Source organism: Prionailurus bengalensis, chromosome B2 (assembly GCF_016509475.1).
Source record: "Prionailurus bengalensis isolate Pbe53 chromosome B2, Fcat_Pben_1.1_paternal_pri, whole genome shotgun sequence".
Classification (NCBI taxonomy): Eukaryota; Metazoa; Chordata; class Mammalia; order Carnivora; family Felidae; genus Prionailurus; species Prionailurus bengalensis.
Genome location: NC_057349.1, coordinates 15727331 through 15749130, shown reverse-complemented (window position 1 = coordinate 15749130; position 21800 = coordinate 15727331). Strand labels below are relative to the sequence as shown.

Here is a 21800-nt window from a genome sequence, read left to right as displayed (position 1 = left end):
TCCATACTGTTCTCCAGAGTGGCTGCACCAGCTTACATTCCCACCAGCAGTGCAAGAGGGTTCCCCTTTCTCCGCATCCTCGCCCAAACCTCTTGTTTTCTGTGTTGTTAGTTCTAGCCATTCTGACTGGTGTGAGGTGGTATCTCATCGTGGTTTTGATTTGGATTTCCGTGGTGATAGGTGATGTTGAGCATCTTTTCATGGGTTGTTAGCCATCTGGATGTCTTGTTTGGAAAAGTGTCTGTTCACGTCTTCTGCCCATTTCTTCACTGGGTTGTTTGTTTTTTGGGTGTTGAGTTTGGTAAGCTCTTCTTCTTAGATGGCTGCCTTGCCCCAGTTGCCTTCCCTTCACTGGAGCCTAGACTCCCCCTAGTGCCACCGGGAGAGCTGAGATTCCGTTGTGAGGTTTTAGGACTTCTCCGAAGGCCGTGCCCACCTCTGTAGCTCTTGGCTGCCGGTCCCAGGGCTCCTGCCATCCACACGTGCCCCAGAGCGTGTCTTCACTCGCCAGCCCTCTCTTAATTTCTCTGAAGGAAATATTACCCATCAAACTGACCACTTCCTGCCATCTGGACCAGGTTAGCAACATCATTTTACCTTCCTAGTTCTGGAAATGGGCTCACTTTTGCATATTCATTAGGGCCATTATGGTGATTTTCAAGTGGGTTACGAGCAGTGCAGTTCAGTCGACTTTTCAGCCATAACAGAAATGTTTGTCATCATCTATCCTGGCCACCGCAGCAGCCTCCGGCCTCGCATGGTTATTGAGCGCTTCACGTGTGGCTGGTCTGACTGAGGGGAATTGCATTTTTGATTTTATTGAGTTTTAACTAACTAAAAGTAGCCACATGTGGCCACGGGGTGCCCTTTTGGAGAACCGAGCTAGAGAAACAGAGCTACTTAGATCTAGAAGCCGCTCTCATTTCCCTCCCCAGCTCTAGTCATTGAGGATTTTTTTAAAATCTCAGCTTCTGGTTCCCACCTGGCCTGCTCCAGTAACCATGCAAGGCCTTTGCACGGCGCGGCATGATTCTGTGAGTGTCACGTGATTGTATAATAGCATAGGAGAGAAACGGTGACATCTCATTCATTTTATATTCAATCCCTGCCCCAGTTGCTTTTTTTTTTTTTTTTTTTTTTTTGGTATCCAAATGCTCAGGAAGAGCAAGATGGTAAATCCCCTTCCAGCTACAAACCTTGGGGCCCGAGTCGTTGTTTGGAAATAGTGGTCGGAGCCATGGTACTTCATCAGGATAGATGATGTAAGAACGAGTGGGCTTCGGCATGAAGATGGGGGGAGAGGCAGAGTTATACCCAGTACAGATATAAGAAACAGCTCTGGGTGGGGAGACACCACAGCAATGACGCAACCATGCATTTGCTGTCCCGGCCAGCAACTGAGAATCCACATGAGCGATAGTTGGTTGACCATCAGGTCCAGTTCAGGCAGGAAACGCCGATAAATCTGACAGAAAACGGCTACAGAGAAGTGCAGCCCAAACAGGCTCCCCAAGGTCTGTGCCACTTTTGTGACAGGAAGTCATTGCACCTCATGTATTCAATGGTTTAGGCAAAGGCCTCTTAATCATTTTAAAACAGGATATCAAGTGCAGACCAGTAGCAACAACACAAAAGCGAGGTGGTTCTCCAAGCGCAAAAGCATGCGCCGCTCCATTCCATGTATGAAATTGTCCAGAGTATCACAGAACCAACTAGATTCTGAGATTGGAATACGTCGTGTACAGATTTGCAACGTGATAGGTTCAAAAGGACTCTGCGTTACGAAGATGCTTGTGTCAGACAAAGGAGCCTCATGGCTTTTGCAAAATTGTTCCTCTGTATAAGCTGGCCAGAATAATCCAAAGACTTCTAGCTGTAAGCAGAGATAAAGTAGGAGATTCTTGCAAATTCCTAAAATACAGGTTCCCCGATCCTACAGACTCCTGAAGTGTTTGTCTTAAGTCCTGGTGATACACAGAGACTTTTAAACACACACGCTCAAAATGACTGGTCCATGGTGGAAAAGAAAACCCACCAGAAGAGAGAGAGAAGAGACTCTAGGGTTTTTGTTTTGGCAAAGAAGAGGTTCAAGCCTTTTTAAATGCTCAGGAATCCAGTGCATTCGTTCCCAAACAGGCAGCGTTTAATAGGAATGTATTTCTTGCTGTGTATGTTTAAAGTTCTACAAAATGTTATCTGTAGCACCGTTTAGTTAAATTACAGCTATTCCCTGAACTCAGGCAAACTGAAGAAAATAATCTCCAGCGAAAGTTGACAAATGCCAGGGGAGCCATTTCTGACTTCTTAGGTTTAAGGCTTTTAACCTTTCAATAAAACCCTTAGATAAATTATTTCTTAGCTGACTGTTGCTTGGCAGATCATCTGACCAGGAGAGCAGCTAGTGGCTTTGATTTGCAATGATCTAAAAGGCTATTGGGATTAACGGAAGCTTTGCCAAAAGCCTCTATGTTGTTCTAAAGTGAAACCTTTGTGGGTTTCAAAACAACGGCTCTACCCCCTTCATGGGTGGATTTTTCCCTACTCTAGTGGAAAAAAAATTATCAATGTCAAAAAAAAAAAAAAAAGATGTTGACGAAGTCTGTGGTTCGTGGCTTATTAATATTAGGTCCACCACCCGAGAAACACTTCTTGGAAAAGCGCCTTCACGTTGAACTCATCAGCCACTCAGTGCAGGTGCCTTTTTGGGTCAAAGAGCACGTCTGGGGAGCTAGAATGAGGACGTGGCATAGACTGAACAATAGCTCTGGTCTCAAAGGGGAAAAAACAGGAAATGCTTGCATTAGGCTCCTCGTACGTACGTGTCTTCACAAAGGTAATGATTTGCTGTAATGTACGTAGCTTCGCTTTTGGGGTTTGCTTTAGTGACAGCCCTTGGGGACCACCGGTACATGAAAATGTGTTTGAATTTTCACAAGCTGCATGTATAGGTTCTACAAGTTTGCCTTAGCAACAGTGATGCCGTTTACTGTTCCTCCTGTTTCCAGCCTGAAATTGCTACATGATGCTTCTCTTACGCTGTCATTTTTCTTTCCCCTTGATGCCTAAACGTAGTCACCATTTCATGATGTCATCCACTTTTATTCTCTATTGTATGTCCTTCACCGTAACAGAATTGGAATTCTAACTATGACATCTACATGACTTATTTATAAAGGATCGCTGCGGTGTTCTTTTGCCATCCTTAAGGAACTAAAATTTCCAAATAAGTCGTTTTAAATGAGATCACACGGTCTCACCACTTACTAGCTCATCACCTACCAATTACGGGACTCTACACAAGTCACTGAAACCATCTGGCGTTCGCTTTCCTTTATACAGCGAAGGTAATCTTGGAATCAACCCCCTAGAATTGTTTTAGGTATACATTAAGTGAACAAGTACCTGGATCATAATAAATTCCCAAAATATTATTTAAGGGGCTGTTATTATATATATTTTATGTGGAAACTGAAGTGGAAAATGGTTTGCTGGTTAGGCTTATTTGCAAGTTTTGGGGAGAACTTGTTCTCATTTCTTACAACCGTCCTACACATAGCGCTTTGGTCTGGAAGGACGCTGGGCACCAACACAGTAGTCCTTTTTTGTTTTCGAGGGACAGAAACTGAAGTCCCAGACGCTGAGTCACTTGTGGCAAGCTAGCGATGACAAAAACAAGAACGTGGCGCCCCCCACGCTCAGAGTCTGGCTCCTTTGCATGATACCTGCTGCTCCCCTCTTCCCGCCCAGCCCTCCTGAGATTGAGTTAGGAGTGCTCACAGTGCATTGCTGTTTGCCGACATACGGACAGCATGCTTTATAACACCATCCTTCCTGTCACCTTCCTATTTATCTGTCTATCTGCCTACCTACCTACCTTACCTACCTACCTAAGATAGAAAAGCCTTCTCTTCCCTTGAGACTCCAGACTCTTCTCAGGTTCTGCAGGGTCCGATATTAGGACTCTTGATAAAGGCTCGTGTAGAGGAGGTCATTAACGGGCCTGACAACTTTCTACTCACGCCCTCCCCGCAAGCCTAGACCTCACATCAGCCCACCAAGGAGAAAAAGTCCGATCAACGCTGGCCCAAGGTGGCCAGGGAACAATGCAGAGTAAAGCCCCCAGTGCTCACCTTTGGGGTAGGTTCACTCCCCCTAGTGGAGAAACAGGGACCTAGCTATGAGCTCACTGCAGAGAAGAAAGGGTAAGAAGCCAGGCAGGAAAAAAAAAAAAAAAAAAAAAGAGGGCTTAGGAGAAATCAATGCATTCATAAGAAACCAGAAGTGCGAGGAAGGGGTTCTTCTCTCCAACAAAAACTATTATTTTTTTATTTAATGTAACAAGGCACCACGCGATTGGTGGTGTGTGTGTTTACAAATGTAAGCACCTTTACAGAAAAGAAGTTAATGATCACTAAACTCTCCTTCTTGTCTTGCCAAGTTTACACCAGAACTTTGCCACCCTGCATCCGTATTTCATTTTGATTTTCTCCCGAGCCACGTGTACAAGCTGTCCTCCGTTCCTGCTTCTGTGCTTGACATTATTTCAGACCCATTTTTTAAAAAATGTTTACTTTTTGAGAGAGAGAGAGAGAGAGAGCGAGCAGGGGAAGGGCAGAGAGAGACACACACACAGAATCCGAAGCAGGCTTCAGGCTCCGAGCTGTCAGCACAGAGCCCGACACGGGGCTGGAACCCACAAACTGCAAGATCACGACCTGAGCCGAAGTCAGTGGCTTAACCGACTGCACCATCCAGGTGTCCCCAGGCCCATTTTTTAATGTCTGGGCATCACCCACATGGTCATTTCATTTGCGTTTCTTTCCTTCCCAGCAAGTATCTGCATCTCACAAGTGGCCTGTGGAACACTTCCGTTTGTTTGTACAAACACTCTTCGTTCTTGGAAGAGTCGGTCTTTTATTAGCCGTGTTTGGCTCATGTTTCTCCACGACACTGCTCTTTTTCTTACATTTGGTGTATAGCTTTTTATTTTGCAGATTGAAAATCAAAAAGTTTTGTGAGTCAGTCAAAAGCTCTCCATCTGGCTTCCCTCTTACACACTCTGAATAAATAAATGTGTGTGCATATTTATTTCTACTATTCTAGTTTTGAAGTTTTCTTTTTTTGATCCATGTGAAATGTGTTGCCATAATGGTTCCGTGTATAGGTATAAAGCAATTCTTTATTAAGTATGCTCCGTGCCTAGCATGGAACCCAGCACAGGACTTGAACTCATGACCCAGAGATCAAGACCTGAGCTGAGATCACGAGTTGGACGCTTAACGGACTGAGCCACCCAGACGTCCTATAAAGCAATGTGTTTACACTCAGAGTCAACTATTATTTATTAAGTAAAGATAAGATGTCTTATCCAACTAGAAATACATTTTTAAAAATTTTGCTTAATGTTTATTTTTGAGAGAGAGACAGCATGAGCAGGGGAGGGGCAGAGAGAGAGAGGGAGACACAGAATCCGAAACAGGCTCCAGGCTCTGAGCTGTCAGCACAGAACCCAGTGCGGGGCTCGAACTCATGGACGGCGAGATCATGACCTGAGCCGAAGTCGGATGCTTAACCGCCCCAAAAGCAAACAAAAAAACCCACACTTTTTAATGCATCTTTTGAACCAGTCCTCTGGAAGACAACTTTTACGTACATCTTAGTTTCAGAACAGTAAAGAAAAATTCCACGTGAGAGGAAATCCTCCTGAAATCTGTGGCCTCCTGGGTTCTGAGCACAGGTCTTCTGTCTCCTTTCTGCCCTTCTTTTTCTTCATCTACTTCTCAGGGTTTGACTGCACCCTCGCTCCTTTTTCCCACCTCGGATGCTGGTTCCTCGGTGCACCTGCGTTTCTGCATTTCTTTGTGTTCTCTTTAGCAACTGACTCCACGCCTGGCTTATGGGAGGGGAGGCAGGGCGGGCTGTGGTAAAGCTCCAGGGCTTGGGGGTGGGGGGCGCAGACGGGGCAGGGGTTTCTAAAAGTACCATAAGGAGCTGAAAGCCAATTTCTGCCTTACAAGGTCGTGCTGAGCGTTTGCAGGGTCTGGTTTCTGCTGCGTGTTGTTAATTACAGACTCTCGACAGATGTTTGTCAACTGAATGAATGCATTCACTGACCCCTCTCCCTTCACTCTCCTTGATTTGGTGGTTAACCTGACTCTACCAGCACCTTCCTTTCTTAGGTCTCACAAGGGGAAGAGGAGAACACGGCTGGCACAGTTTCCGTGGCCAGTTCTGTACCTTAGACCCGCTGCTTTCTGTGTCTCATCTTTCAAGATTTATGACCTTGACTTGCACTCACGTCTGCCTCATTCTCTCTGCCACTTCTGTGACCTGATTTTCCCTTGTTAAATGTGTTCGCATCTGGCTCACATTTTAACTTTCCACTCTGCCTTACTGCTCTCCGCAGTCCCATATTGCTTTGTGACAAGTTCCTATTCATGATCCATGGTTAGACAATGCAGCCTCCTGCTCGCTTGTCCTCTTTGCGGTTTAAACCAACAGCCTCTCTTCCCCATTTGCCGCATAGACAGCATTTCCTGCCCTTGGGGCATCGTGACAAGGCGCTGTTGTCATTCCAGGCTCCTTTGCCTGTCTGATTCCTAACCTCCAATCGTCTCCAAGAGTGGAACCCTGACCACCAAAGCAGCTCCAGCATCCCCCAAGAACTTGCTAGACGTGCATACCCTCCATCCCACCCCAAACCTTCTGGCTCAGAAACTCTGGGGGCGGAGTCTAGCCACCTGCTTTAGCCTGCCTCCAGAAAACCGCTGATGCCGGAGAAGCACCGCCTCGACCCCTCTGGTCTCATGTGCCCTCCACCTTCTCCCTGTTCACACTCCTCATTCTGGTAGGAAACTGCTGGGCACTTGTTGTGGGCCATTTTGAAGACCACTATTACAGATAATTTTAGAAGATCATGTAAAACATCAAAATAGTTTCTAGCATTCCATAGAACAATGTAATTTCTAATATTATTTCTAATATCTAATATTAGTATAAGGAGCAAACTTTTTCTCATCCATGATAACAAGAGACAGTGATGTTCTGAATAGGGGTACCTGGGTGGCTCCGTCGGTCAAGAGTCTGACCCTTGATTTCAGCTCAGATCTTGATCTCATGGTTCATGAGTTTGAGCCCTGCATTAGTGCAGAGCCTGCTTGAGATTCTCTCCCTCCCTCTCTCTCTCTGCCCCTCCCTTGCTCACTCGCTCACTGTCTGTCTCCCTCAAAATAAACAAACATGAAAAAATTTAAATAGATGAAGGTACAAATAATCCGCAAGACTCCTGTTACCCTGAGTAACTTTTTAGTGTTTTCTAAAAAAGAAAAACACTTTTTCTAATAATGCTAATTAAAAGGGCCAGTAAAGAGGCTAATAAATAGTGCTGGTAAATAGAAAGGACATGGAGAGGGGCGCCTGGGTGGCGCAGTCGGTTAAGCGTCCGACTTCAGCCAGGTCACGATCTCGCGGTCCGTGGGTTCGAGCCCCGCGTCAGGCTCTGGGCTGATGGCTCAGAGCCTGGAACCTGTTTCCGATTCTGTGTCTCCCTCTCTCTCTGCCCCTCCCCCGTTCATGCTCTGTCTCTCTCTGTCCCAAAAATAAATAAACGTTGAAAAAAAATTTTAAAAAAAGAAAGGACATGGAGAGTTATATATTCTTCAAACTAATCAAATTTGGAATTACTGAACATTAGGAATTCCCAGCTAGATATTGAGATATTAATACACATAAGTTTCATCTATTGGGATCTCTCCTAAAAGGGGAGACTTCCTTTTTCTTTTTTTTTTTTTTTGAGGTTTATATCATTTTACTTCTGAATGCTTCTTTACAATTTAACCTTTTTAAAACCATGATTTATATCATTTAATGAAAAACCATTTTTTAAATTTAAATTCAAGTTAGTTAAAATGCAGTGTAGTCTTGGCTTCAGGAGTAGAACCCAGTAATTTGGGGTGCCTGGGTGGCTCAGTTGGTTGGGTGTCCAGCTTTAGCTCAGGTCATGATCTCATGGTTTGTGAGTTCGAGCCCCACGTCGGGCTCTGTGCTGACAGTTCGGAGCCTAGAGCCTGCTTCAGATTCTGTGTCTCCCTCTCTCTCTGTCCCAACCTCCCCCACCCTCAAAAAGAAAAATGCATTTAAGGGGGAAAAAAAAAAGGAGCCTGGGGATTCATCTCTTACATATGACACCCAGTGCTCAGAAACTTCTTACTAGTCATGGCTCCGGAGGCAAAGGAAGTAAAAGCAAAAGTGAACTTTTGGGAACTCATCAAGACAAAAAGCTTCTGCACAGCAAAGGAAACAATATTTTTCCTTTTTTTTTTTTTTTAAGTAGGCTCCACACCTAGCATGGAGCCCAACATGGGGCTTGAACTCATGACCCTGAGATCAAAACCTGAGCTGAGATCAAAAGTCAGAGACATTCAACTGACTGAGCCACACAGGCGCCCCTACAAGAGGAGAATTCTAATGACAGAACAGACTTTATGCAGGGAGGTTTCTTCTTATCATAAAACACTAGAAATCCCTTTACGACCAGCCATAGGGAGATTGCTAAATAAATGCCAGTTTATTCATCCAATATAATCAGCAAGATGATAATTATGCAAATTAGAATGCTTATAATAGTAAAAAAAAAAAAAGGACAAAATCTGATGCATATTAAGATTACAACTATGAAAAATATGTACAGAAGAATAAACTGTATCTGTTAGGGTGGTGATACGATCAATGTCTTATTTCTATTTTCTCTATTTTTAATTTTTTTAGTGGAAATGCATATTTAGAAATTATGACAGTGGAAGTCCCAAGATCGTTCCCTCTCCAAAGTGGTTTGGGCCTTTGTGACTTAGCAAAGGTACCTTTAATCTATGGGGACCTAAAGTTTTGGAGAGTTGCTGTGTCCCAGGGAGTGCTTCTCCGTTAACCAGCCACGCCTCCAGCACTAAGCCCCCTGCCTTGATGAAACTGAGATTCAGAGAGTCTAAGGAACCCAGTTGTGTTGTGTCTTTTCCCCACTTCTGTTTCTATGGTTCTTTTTATCTGCTGCAAAGGCACAGCAGTCATTTGAGTCCACTGTTGCCCCAAAGAAGCAGAACTTGGCAATAGCACTGAAACCCCTCCTCCTCCAGTTGTCATACCCAGGACTTTCATTACACTGGGAGCATCAGAAGTCCAAGTGGTTTCCTAGAGATGCGTTCAACCGAACGGCAGCCGCGTCACTCATTATTCCACCACCTGGGAACCCAAAGCAGTCCTACTTGCCACGGCATCGGTGTGAACATGCTACATTAAAGCGTGTTAAGGGGACTGGGGACCATCCCTTATGGGACGGCAATGCGTTAACTCACCCCCGCAGCCCTTCCCTCCTGAAGACTCTCGGTTCAGCTGTGTACTTCCCATGGCCTTGGCCTTACCGTCTGCACTGCTCTTCTCTCATTAATGAGGAGTAGCCATCATTTGTTAATTACAATGATACTAACTCCTCTACCATTCCGGGCATACAAAACGGCCAAATGAAAAAGAAAGGCGGTGGGGGCGGGGGGGGGGGGGCGGGGAAGGGGGGGAAGCCCCACAGTCTTAAAGCATGTCGGTGCTTTATATCATCTGCTTTGGGTGATTTTTTGGTATCCTGTGTTTTTCTACATTTATCCAAGATTCAGGTCAAATACCCTATGTCCTTGAACCGTATGCTGCTGAAACCTTTCTGTCTGTAGATTACGTTGTTGAATGTACATTTCATCAGGCCAATTCTAACCCGGGGGGAAGGGGGCAGGCAAGACTCCTTCACCACCGCATACTGTTGCGTATAAAAATCAAGCCTTGGGAGGAGCATGGCCAAAGAAAAGGATTTATTGATACAAGATTAACCTTGGAGTCACTTCGCTGTTTCATTTCTACAAGTAAATCATCTTTTTTGCAGTTGTAAGGCAGGTCATTGCTTTGCGGGTTTCTGTGTTTCTGACTAAGCATAACTTAACAGCCTTTCATCTGGATGTTTATTCATCTTACTGGAACAGCTTTCAGTCCTTTTTAAAAATTAATTTGACTTTAATGCCTAGTTATTTAGGACTCCCCTGGGCTAGGATGAAATCACGCTGGGGGAATTTTGATTTGACAAATGGCCATTGTGTGGGAGCCTTTGATCCTCAACCATGTGTTAACTGGCTGCCTGCCCCTTGCTTTGAGGGAGCTTAAAGCAAGATCAAAATCTGCTCACCCCCAAGGTGTGATCACTGGTGGACACTGGGAGAACTGGGGCACTTCCCAGCATCCTTAGGTCACTGCCGCCTTGTACTTTGGTCTGAAGCCCTCTGAGTGGTCACCACTCTATCCCTTGTAAGGTTTGAAGAAGGTGGGACCCTCCCACCAGCCAGTGAGGAGTGGTCTCTATTGTCAGGAGGCGAGCCTGGCGGGGGGAGCTTTGAGCCCTTCTGAACATTTATCTACCTGGAGAAATGGGGTGTCAGCAGGAGGAAAGAGGAAAAAAAAGGATGAATTTTGCTTAGAGCCTTAGAGAACCCATTCTTCTGGTATTGAGCGGTATAGAAAGCCCTTTGTTCCCTAAAGTAGGAATTCTTATTCCTGGTTTTCCAGTCTCTGAGGCCTGCTCAGGTTTTCCAGGCTTTCCAAAATTATGAAGAAAAGTATATTTTAATTCACTTGCATTAAAAAAAAAAACAACATACTAAGTACGGTGATTATGGTTAGAAAGATGGAGGAGCACGCAGGCAATTTGCTAGAGGTCACCGGAAATTGCTGCCCTCGTGGTCAGATGCCAGAGGTCTAAAATTAAAATGAGGGCCTGCAAAGCAAGAGAACAAGTGTAGATTTTGCATCCTGCCCTTGGTAAAGATTGTTCAGAAACGTTTAGACTCAACTAGCAGATTCTAAATGTCGCCCTTCCCCGGGAGGCAGGCACTGTCTCACTGCGCAATCTCCTCCTCGCACTTGCAGACGGGGAGCTCTCCATATCCAATGAAGAGGATTCCCTGGAAAACGGACAGTCCCTGAGCTCCAGCCAGCTGTCTCTGCCTGCCCTGTCCGAAATGGAGCCGGTCCCGATGCCCAGGGATCCCTGCTCATACGAGGTGCTCCAACCTTCAGACATCATGGATGGGACAGGTAAGGCCCTTGGTAGAGTTACAGAACAGGTCCCCAGCATGTGGCGTTAGGGGCCTGTAGCCTGGCCGGACTAGGGGTTCTGTTTTGAGCCACCTTGAGCATAAGAATCTCCTGGAGGTGAGGACGGAACGGCCCCATCAGGACATATTTACGCTTACTGTCCGTCCTATGGTTTTTCAAAACCTTTTTTGTAATCGTAATCCCTCCCCAAAAGACATCCCGTTTGTGATACGGAGGATTTAAAACGTCAGTGGTTTGTTTCTAACGCTCGTTTCCGTTAAGCTCAGCGAAGGAATCCTATACTCGGGCACGGTTCCTACCTAGGTCACGTTTGTAAAGCCCTAGCACGGCCTTTAATCCCCGGCTCGGTATACAGCCCAGCTACTGACTGTATTACCATACACAGTCAATGTGTTAATTGGCTGTTCGATTGTATGCAATTGGCTGGTTAACTCGCTTGCTGCTGACAGATGATGTTTGGTACCATTGACTGTCACTCGTCCTGTGGTCCAAAGCCCTCTGAGTGGTCAGTACCTCCTCCCTGAGAAGGTTTGCAGAAGGTGAGACCCTGCCGGCAGCCAGTGAGGACTGTTCTCAGGAGGTGAGCCTGGCGGAGGGACCTCTTGGAATCTCCGGAGTGTGGCTACGAAGGCCATATCCTTTTTCCACAGCACAGGCGAAGTCTGCCATCAGCACAGCTCCGATGGGAGCAAGAGAGAGCTGGTGTCCCAGAGTCCACGCCAGGCTTCACCTTGGGACCTGCCGAGTCATGGCTCCATCGGTGTGTCCGATGCTGACAATAATGGCGTCCCTTGCGAGAGGGGGGCAACCGGGGGCTTGTGAGGGTCACTTGCAGGGCTGTGATGCGGCAGGGGACACTGAGTCACATTCCCCCCAGGCTGAGGAGAGCTTTCCAACTGTAGCAGTGATTGTGTCTCTGATCCAGCCTTCCCGGTGACATGGGAATCACACAGAGTTGACTGTTACAGGGCCATCTGTCATCTCACTGAAATCAGAGTTTCGGTCTCACTGGCCAGGCTGCCATCACGGGATGAAGGCCCCGTGCTAACCCCCCGGGACAGCTCTTAACTGGAGCCAGTCGGGGTCTCCCGGGGCGGAAAGGAAGAGTGACGCCCGATGCGGAGCAAAGAGAAAGAGGGAAAACCAAGTAAGAAGGCCACAGTTCTGGCAAGTGAGAGGAGAGAGGAAGCGGGGAGACAGAAAGGCGTTGCCTTGGTGCAGTCTCTGCCTCATCGAGGTTCAGGGGAGCCCCTAAAACTGCAAGGTGCCTACAAGGCTCCGGAGTCGGGGGGAGCAGCCGCCCCAGGCCTGTGGGGACGCCTGGCCTGGCGTCAGCCTCTAGGCTGTCTTCGTTCCTTGGCGTCCCACACGCCGGGAGACCCAGTGGGCAAAAACCAGACCCCAGCATCGACTCTCTCTCTTCCTCCCAGCAGAGGGCAAACAGGCCCAAAGGAAGATGCCAGCATTGGTTTGGTTCATTCAGATGGGGCCCTTTGTCCCTGGTCCGCTGCACCTGCCATCTGTTGATTGTGGCTGTGGCCCCATGAGTCACACTTCAGAGCACTCACAGAATGTGTGGCATAAACGCCCAGATGGAAGTGGTGAAGCTTAGGATAGTTCTGAGAAAATGTCCTCTGGCCTCCCCTCCCGCCCTCCTGCCTCTGCCTTTCTGCCTTTGCCTCCCCGATGTGTCCCTCCACCCACCCCACCCCCTCGCTTTACCCTTTAACTCTCCGCCCGTACGTGACAACGTGGAACGGGTGTGCTCTGCTGTGTTGGTCACCCACGTCCCTGTCCTGTGTGCCCCCGCCGGCCCCACCTGCGCTGCGTTTGTGTAATGTCACCTGTGTGTCATGTGGTTGTCCCCTCAGTGTCTGAAGAGAGTCCCTCTGCCAGTGAGTCTGGAGCCCTCCTGTCCCAAGATCCTTCAGCCAAACCAGTGCTGCTACTGCCCCCCAAAAAACCTGCTGCTTTCTCTGGAGACCATGAGGAGACCCCAGTGAAGCAGCTGTCCCTTCTCAAGCAGCCCCCCGCCCTGCCTCCCAAACCCAGTGCCAGGATTGCCAACCACATAACAGGTGAGTCAAGATGTCTTCTGGAAGCGTCCAGCCCTGCCTTCCCTTCATGGGATGATCTCTCGCGCTCTCTCTCTTCTTATCTGAGGCCCGTTGCGCCTCTTCGGTGAGGTTGCTCTGTGGGGCGTTTGGGTGTTTCCACGTGCACGCGGTCACGACCTGGGTTTGTGTGTTTCCGTCAAGAAGCATTCGACGCACACCCTGCCGGCCGTATGCCAAGAGCCTTCGTCATGTGTACCTGTGAATATGTGCGTTGGTATTTGTGTGACTGATTCACGATTATTTGCCCGTCGAGGTGAATTAGCCTCAATGTCAAAATCTTGGCAAAGACGAAGCGCAGTACCTCGTTCCCTTCACAATGAGTTTGCCAAAGCTTTCAATTTTTTTTGTCTCTAAATTATTGATCTGAAGCCCTGCCTATTTCCTTTATTAAAATTCATGTCTGTGTTGTTTGTTCTGTTAAACAAAAACAAAAACAAAAAAAGGCAATCTACGAAGTATGGTGGGAAGTACTCTTCCAAGAAGAATGCGTTCGGGAACGTTGTCCTAAGATGCTTTTTATATATTCATGTTTAAAGTGTCGGTGAATGTCCCCCCAGTTACTAAATTGGGCATCACAGGATGTGCTAGTGATTGGCCATCTAGTAAGGACTGCATTGCACATGAACGTGAATGGGATACTGCTTTCTGATTTAAAGTTGCGGCTTTTAAATTAAAGAGTAAAGATTTCAGGGGGTTGTTCCTCCAGCCTGGACAGTAATGCCAACCTGATCGGCTGCCTTTTTGCGATGAGTCCGGTGTTTTTTGAAATAGTTTCTGATTGATCTCTGTACATTTTTGTGAGATGTGATGGGGATGGAGGTAGGGAAGAATAGTCACCTGGTTTACACTAGAAAAGCTGATTGTTTAAGAAAAATCGGTGTCGTTAAGAAAAATCCTGCCATGGCAGGAATTCTGCAAGAGAGGTATGCCTAGACCCCGTGCTTCCTAACCCCTGGTCCAGGAAATGAAGGCTATTTCTGTGATAGAAAGGTGTCGAGTCCCGATTAAACACAGGATTGAGTCAGACTACTCTATCAACGTACTAAGTCAGATGTTTGTGGTTTCAAAGAGCAGATTTCCATTTAAAGGAACCATTCCATTCAACACCTCAGTAACACCTTAGCCCAGTGTCCCAAAAGGTAAATGCATAGAAACCCACAAAGGAGAAGGTACCCTCATAAGCTTCCCCCCGAGAGAGAACCACTGTCCATTCATCTGTCTGTCTAATAAAAACCAAATGCCTACTCTACATCATCTCTTATCATCAGCTTTTTACACATGGCATGATCTCTTGTGAACTGGTTGTCCTGTTCGTAAATACGCCACAATATGGTTTTGTTAGCTGCTCGGCGTGCAGTGGGATTTGCTTGTCCGGCCCTCATGGGCTCTCCTCACAGCAGTGAACATCCTCAGCAGCACACATAGCTTTATAAGCACCCGAATTTCTCCTGATTTATTTCTAGAATTAGAATTACTGATTCTAAATCTAGAAGTCAATGGTGTGGCTCTTAAGAGCTAGCAGCTTTTGAAGGTTTTGATGCCAAATTTCCCTGAAGATTAAATATGGCAAAATAAACTCCTGCCTATAGTTCCTATTTATTCACCACACCTCTAGGTGGAACATTGTGCTAGGTATCAAAGCAGATGCAAGTGAATGAAAGTTTAGTGGATCTGTGTGTACACACATGTATGTGTGTGTATGGACACACACACACACACACACACACAATAGGGTGCTGAAATAACTACTGTCAGGAGTATCCTTTGGAGTTCAATGTGATCTGAGAAAAGGGCATAGAAAGGCTGAAGCTTGAGCTGACCCTTCAAGCATGAAGGGCATTTATAGAGAATGAGGCGAGAACATTCCAGAGAAAAAAGGCCCTGGTCAGAGACCCAGAGATGGCAAGTGCTTCGGGTCTGTGATGAGGTGGCCAAGCTGGCGCAGAGGGTCCTTCTCAGGACGTATTGAGAAAGGGCTCCCTAGGTAAGGCATATGAGCATTTAGATTTTGTTCCCCCTGGCAGCCTTTGGAGGTTTTTGAGCAGGGGAGAGATGTGACAGTGATTCACCTTTAGAAAGCCTTCCTGGGTCACCGTGTAGAATGAACAGAAGGAGAAAGTTGAAGGCCTAAAAAGGCCAGCCCTGTGCCTCGTTCTCCGGCATCACTAGTTGAATTCGACTGAGTAATTTGAACCAGGGAGACTATGGAAAAAGCTGTTCTTGTTTCTGAAATTGAGCTCACAAGCACTTGGCCGATCACAGCAGGAGGAGAGAGAACAGTGGGTAAGACATTTTAAAAGAAGAATTGACAGCTTCTTAACCAGCAACAGCCTCTAATTTATTTAGTTATCTCATTAATGAAGGCACCCTTCATTCATTCACAGCTTCAGCCATGAGCGGTGAACTTGGGTGGCTTGATATCCGCAGGACTCTTGATCTATGAGCCACTGAAGATATCTGAAATTAGCCCAATCTCTCTGGCTTCCCGCATCCCTTCCCAAGGAGAGAGGACTCATCTACTCTCTATAAACCTCCCCTCCACATAGCTAGGATCAAATGGATAAAAATACTTAAGGGCTAATAATCCTTACCGCGTTGTATCTGGTAGCTTCTTAAATATGAGGCAGACAAGACAGGTGCAGATGCTTGTGGGCTGGAAGCCTGGTGCTGGCCTTTTGGGCTTAAACTCAATCAGACATGCTTAATTTTTGTAAGTGAACAATCAGTCATAATGAATCTGCATCACCATGAGGCAGCTACATTAACCCTGTTCTGTTACTAATTACTCTAGAGACATCTGGGCTATATCAGAAGGAATTAATAAACCAGGAATGATAGAACTCTAAACTGAGACTTAGAAGTGGTAGCATGTTCTTACTGTCTGTTGCTCTGTTGACATTCTTGGAAGGCAACGCAGGACAACTTGAAAGACACCAAGCATGATTAATAGAGAGCGACAGTGGTTAATGGCCCGGTAGGATACTAGAGGAGGAAGCATGAGCCTGACCTGTAGCTGCTTCCAAGTATACGATCAGACAAAGACGAGCAGAAACATCTCTCCTTTGTCATTTGCTTGCTTCGACTTCATCTGGAAAACCATTATAAACTTGGAGACTTTCTCATGAGTTTTCTCAGTTCTCCAGCAAGTAGAGAGAGCCTTTTTGCTCTCCCAGACTATCTTCTTCCATCATCATCTTCTTCCTTCTGATCTTCTCCAACAGCAGCGTGCACAGTGGCTTGTAACACAGGGGCACCAGATTCCTTTCCATTCTGGAAGCACAGTGCGTAGCAGAGCTGGTTGCATAAGGCATATGATCTGAAATGAGTGAGCCTCAAATGCATCCTTCTTGGAATGATGGCGAGCCCCAGAGGAACAGGGTTGATTGAGGCAAAAACAAACAACAACAACAACAACAACAAAACCCACTGCTGTCTCCTATCTTTCTAAGTCTTCATCAATCATCTCTCTAGCCTTCCTGGCTCCAGGAGTCAGATACGAAACACTGCATGAATAATTCATGACTCTGCATAAGGTACCTGTGATTAGGTACCCCGTAGGTGCCATTTGTGTGAAGCATAATCAACTAATGTGAGAGCTGGACTTCACAGTCAGGCATTCACACTTGGGTGATAAAAATGGGAGTTGCCATTTTTTGAGAACTTGATGGCATACCATTTAGTGCTGTGGAGTCGATACTGTTATCATTATTCTCTCTTTTTCCTGGAAGAGGAAAGTGAAATTCGATTAAGTTGAAGGACTCAGTCATGGTTACATAGGTACTAAGTGCCAGAGATGGACTCAACCCACTTTGTTTTACTCTGGAGTTCTTACTTCCAACCACGAGTTTCTACCGCACTAAGCTACCTGTTCTTAAAATGCAAAATAAGAGAATCATGAGCTTCCTTTGCACGTTTTTGCCTTGTGTGTTTCCGCCTGTTTAAGAAAATTGGCTTCTTTATTTGCAGAACTCACAGACAAAAATGTATCCAGTCTTTCAAACATAAGTCATACTCTCAAGGCACTGGATTATAAAGAGGAGGACCCGAATGCATGCAGTTGGGTTGGGTTTAGAAGAACGTGCTAGAAGCAGGCAGTCCATAAGAATCAAGAACGGTGCAAATGGCACGGGAGCATTTGGCCACAATTGGAGACTGGCAATTTGGCAAAGAAAGGGAAGCATTGCTGATCCTTAAAAAGAAGTCCTTCTGCTAACGTGAACCTGCCCGGGCTTCTTTGCATTGTCTTTAGACCCTGAAATACAAGGAAACTTCTGGTGGTTGATGGCTAGTGTCAACATTCTGAAGGTTTTGCAACTGCAGATGTCCCTGGCAGGTGACCTCCGTGCCTTGTGGTATTCCTCAGCTTTATACTCGTCTAATGAGAATCTTCTCTCCAGAGCTTGTCACCCCAAAACCGACATTCCTATCTTAGCCGTCTCTCTAGTTTTGTGGACACTGCCCATGGCGGACTCTTGTGCAATCACATCCTCATGGTGATTTTGTTGTTCCTCCCTGGCTGTCTCATCCTCTGTCCCCATTTCTCTCCAGCACCCCACCCCACCCTACATCCTACTCTCCAACCCTATAAAATCATACGCTTTTGCCTCTATCCTTGCCTCCCCTCCCTGCCTTCTACTCTGAAGGCACAAGAAGAGTTGTGAATGGACCCCTGTGACCTTGAACCTCATCTCTGCCTTAAATGGAAAACATCAACTGCAACCCAGAAGCCTCAGAAAGAGGTTTAAGGTTCATTCTCTTGATAGCTGATACCGTGAGGCATGGGAAATACACCCAATATACTCTTGGTTTCCCTTTCTTAAAATGTAGAAATTCCTTCCTGGTGCCTGTGAGGACTTCCTATTAATAAAAACATTTTTTAAAGGGTGCTTTCTGCTCTGACCTCTGTGATCAGCATGAAGATTACAGCGAAACACTTTTCCTTTTTATGTAGCACCGTTAGGTTAGAGATTTAATTCACTTGGCACTTTTTTTTTTGTAGTGAAAACATAATGTAAAACTTACCTTCTTGGGGCACCCGGGTGGCTCAGTCAGTTAAGCGTCCAACTCTTGATTTCGGCTCAGGTCACGATCTCACGGTTTGTGAGTTCGAGCCCCGCTTTGGGCTCTGTACTGGCAGCTCCGAGCCTGCTTGGGATGTTCTCCCTCTCCCTCTCTCTCTCTGTTGCCCCCTCCTCCCCCCACCTTGTGCTCTCTCCCTCTCCCCCAAAGTAAACAAATAAACTTAAAAAAAAAAATGTACCTTCTTAACAGTTTGTAGGTATGCAATTCGGTCATGTTAACTGTATTCACAGTGTTGGGGGGCAGATTTCCCGAACTTCTTCATCTTGTGAAATTCAAACTCTGTACCTGTGAAACAACTCCCCTTTTTCTCTCCTCCCCGCTTAGCCCCTGATGACTACCATTTTACTTCTTGTTTCTCTGAGTCGGAGCTACCTTCTAAAAGTGGAATCAGACGGCGCTTGTCTTTTTGTTAGAGGCTTATTTCACTTTGCATAATGTCCTCAAGGTTCATCCGTGCTGCAGCACGTGATCAGATGTCCTTCCTTCGTAAGGCTGAATGCCACGTGCGTTTTGAGTGCCCACCATGTGCCTGGTGTTCTTCCAGCCTTAATTTAATTTATGAGCAGTGTTCCCTCATCAGCTGTCGGGGTCGTAGGCAGTTAGAAGCTACAGAAGGTGTCTAGTACGAAGACGTGATGGCATGGTTCTGAAGAAATTCAAACAGGAAGAGACCGACGCCTTTGGAAAGACTCAGAAAAAGCACGATAGCATCATCAGGGAGGGGGTATTTAAAACAGGCCTTAAAGATGTGTACAGTTTTGCCAGGTGGGGATAGGAAAGGAGGTCTTGGTAAATGAAGTAACGTACACAGAGGCATCTACGTCTGAGGCATAGTATGTTCGAGAAATAGGGCGCCTGGGTGGCTCAGTCGGTTGAGCGTCTGACTCTTGGTTTCGGCTCAGGTCACGATCTCCCTGTTCGTGGGATGGCGCCCTGTGTCCAGCTCTGGGCTGACGGTGCAGAACCCGCTTGGGATTCCCTCTCTCTGCCCCTCCCCTGCTTGTGCTCTCAAAATAAATTAAAAAAAAAAAAAAAGGCAAATAGCCCAGCGTGGCAAGAGTGCAGGCTTCTTGTAGTGAAGCAAAGATCAGGCCAGAAGTGGGTTGAAAGGGAAGCTGTGGAAAGCCTCGAATGCCATGATGAAGGATTTAACTTTGGAGGACAAAGTGGGGCACGTTTTGTGGGCATTTATCAGCAATTGCTTGATTTCAACCAAACCTGTCTCTTTGATGTTCTCCTGGATTCGATGGACAACAATGCTGCAGGATGGATTGACAATTGGATGCACACATGAAGGCGGGAGATGGCCATTGTCAACCTGAAATTGCGAAAGGCCCCCAGCGGCTGCCCCTGCTGGTTCTTCCTCTTGAACACTGGTTCGGGGTCCAGGGGGCAGTCTGAGAGTGGGGTTGTAGTCGGGCTCATTCCCCGCCGCGTCGTCGGCTAGCGCCAAGCATCCCCAGGACAGGAGGGCTTGTGAGGGAGAGAGCCGCCTGTAGCTGAGGCCTTGAAGGAGAAGCTGGATGACCATTTGCCCCACAAGTTCATAGCAGGATACTTGTTCCCGGGCTCTGGGTGGTGCCGCAAACCAAATCTGATATTCGTGCTTCGATAGTGCCTGAAGGAACCGTGATACCTACATGGACAAGTGAAAGAACATGACAGCCATCCATCAGTCAAACTTGGGGTCCAGACCTGGGTGCCATAGAGCACGCTGGGAGTTTCAAGGGAAAATGGGGAGGCCCTGGTAGACCACCGACTGTGGGTGGGTAGACCAGCCACCCCCATCACTAAATGCAAGAAATCAGAGTGTGACCCCCCCCAGAATGAATCCATATCATGCCTCAGGTAGATGCAGGGCTGGAGAGGAAGTGCAGCCATCCGTAGGTTGCCTTTATAATCCCTAGGGATCTAGCTTGAACGTATTTGTACCTTCTCCGTGAATGTTCTGCCCCTTCCTAGCTCCCTAGGGTCTATGCAGTATTTCATTTTATGCGAGCTCAGTGAACTACTTCGAAACATCATAGATCTTCCCCTTGGTTCCAGGGTTCTGAGATCAGGTGAGCATATTTGTGCTTGCTTTCATGACTGTGACTTTGAGACTTTGGTCGGACCCTCCCAGCTTTTGCCGGGATGGTCACAAATAGCAGTCTTCCCGGGAGGGACTGTCAGACCCATCTCTGGAACCTTCTCATTTCCCTTTGTGCCTGTCTTGCAGAAGGCTTAGGTTCCACAGCTCAGTTACCAGTTGAATGGTGCTCTCCTCCCCCCGGTCTCCCTAGGGGCAACAGGGCTCCCCTGCATTGCTGCAAAAACAAACAGGATAATGTGCTTTTGTACAGATGATTTATAATTCCCCCAAACCGCTGATCTCGTCAACAGGTGTTGGTTGTCGTGATTATACGGACACCTACAATTCTAACTCCTTAAGAGCAGTTTGCTGGCAATGAATCATGTGTAATTTCACTTTGAAAAAAATTGAATTTAATTTTTTTTATGTTTATTTATCTTAGAGAGAGAGAGAGAGTGAGCGGGAGGGAAGGGGCAGAGAGAGAGAGGGGAGACGCAGAATCGGAAGCGGGCTCCAGGCTCCGAGTTGTCAGCGCAGAGCCGGATGCGGGGCTCGAACGCACGAACTACGAGATCATGACCTGAGCTGAAGTCAGACACTTAACTGACTGAGCCGCCCAGGCGCCCCTAAAAAAACCTAATTTAATTACATGCCCTACAAAGGTGGCCGGTGACCCAGCTGTGACCCCCACCCACTGCCCAGCATCTCCATCTCAGTGATGCATGTCCCTCCCTCCTTGTTGTCATCTGCCATCCAGATGGTCTTTGGAAGGGGACAAATTTTAAAACAAAACGCTTTGTTGTAGAAAGCGACTCAGAAACAGAGTCAGGTGCTGGTGATGTGTATGCTATAATGGCCCTCAGTGTTAGGATTCTGGAAGGTCTCAGGACATCTTTGGCACGAACATCAGGTGTTTATGGTCGTGTCTGTGTGCTGGCCGGCTTGGGGGAGAGCAAGCCAGGCTTAGGGCATTTAACACAAGTCACTTCTCTGTTACTCGCTTCCTGCCACACCATCCCTCTTACCACAAGGAGTCGGGAGACACATTTTGCCTTTCCAGGCATCTGACCAACGGAAAAGGCCTGGCAGCCTAAGAATCCCTAAGATGGTCTGAAGGAATTGACGGAACTCATCTGAGCACCTTTGTCTCCGCGTTGGAGCCAGAGGGAGTCTGATTCTGGGCTCTGTGATTCTGGATTCTCATTTAAATTCTAAGTACTCTCTCTAGAGGCTCTTTATGTTCTTTGGTGGACTGTCTGTGTCTATAAAAGGAGATCAAAGACTCTGACCCGCTGAAACCAGGTGGCAAATGACCGAGCAACCGTTACCCCACCTCTGTCCACGCAGACGCTAAGTGCTACTCTCACGGACAAGTGCTCTAACGCGTC

The 21800-nt window shown here is 46.9% G+C and overlaps 1 protein-coding gene across 7 annotated transcripts in view; it reads left to right on the top strand.

Moving 5' to 3' along the window:
* Window positions 1-21800, top strand: part of PHACTR1 (phosphatase and actin regulator 1) — a 561485-nt gene that overhangs the window by 463146 nt on the left and 76539 nt on the right. For 5 of the 7 annotated variants that reach the window (XM_043590814.1, XM_043590813.1, XM_043590811.1 and 2 more), the window contains 2 exons: window positions 10954-11121; window positions 13014-13220. In XM_043590814.1, coding sequence (XP_043446749.1) covers window positions 10954-11121; window positions 13014-13220 — 375 coding nt within the window. The remainder of the gene's footprint in view (window positions 1-10953; window positions 11122-13013; window positions 13221-21800) is intronic. The other 2 variants (XM_043590817.1, XM_043590815.1) reach the window with 1 other exon arrangement.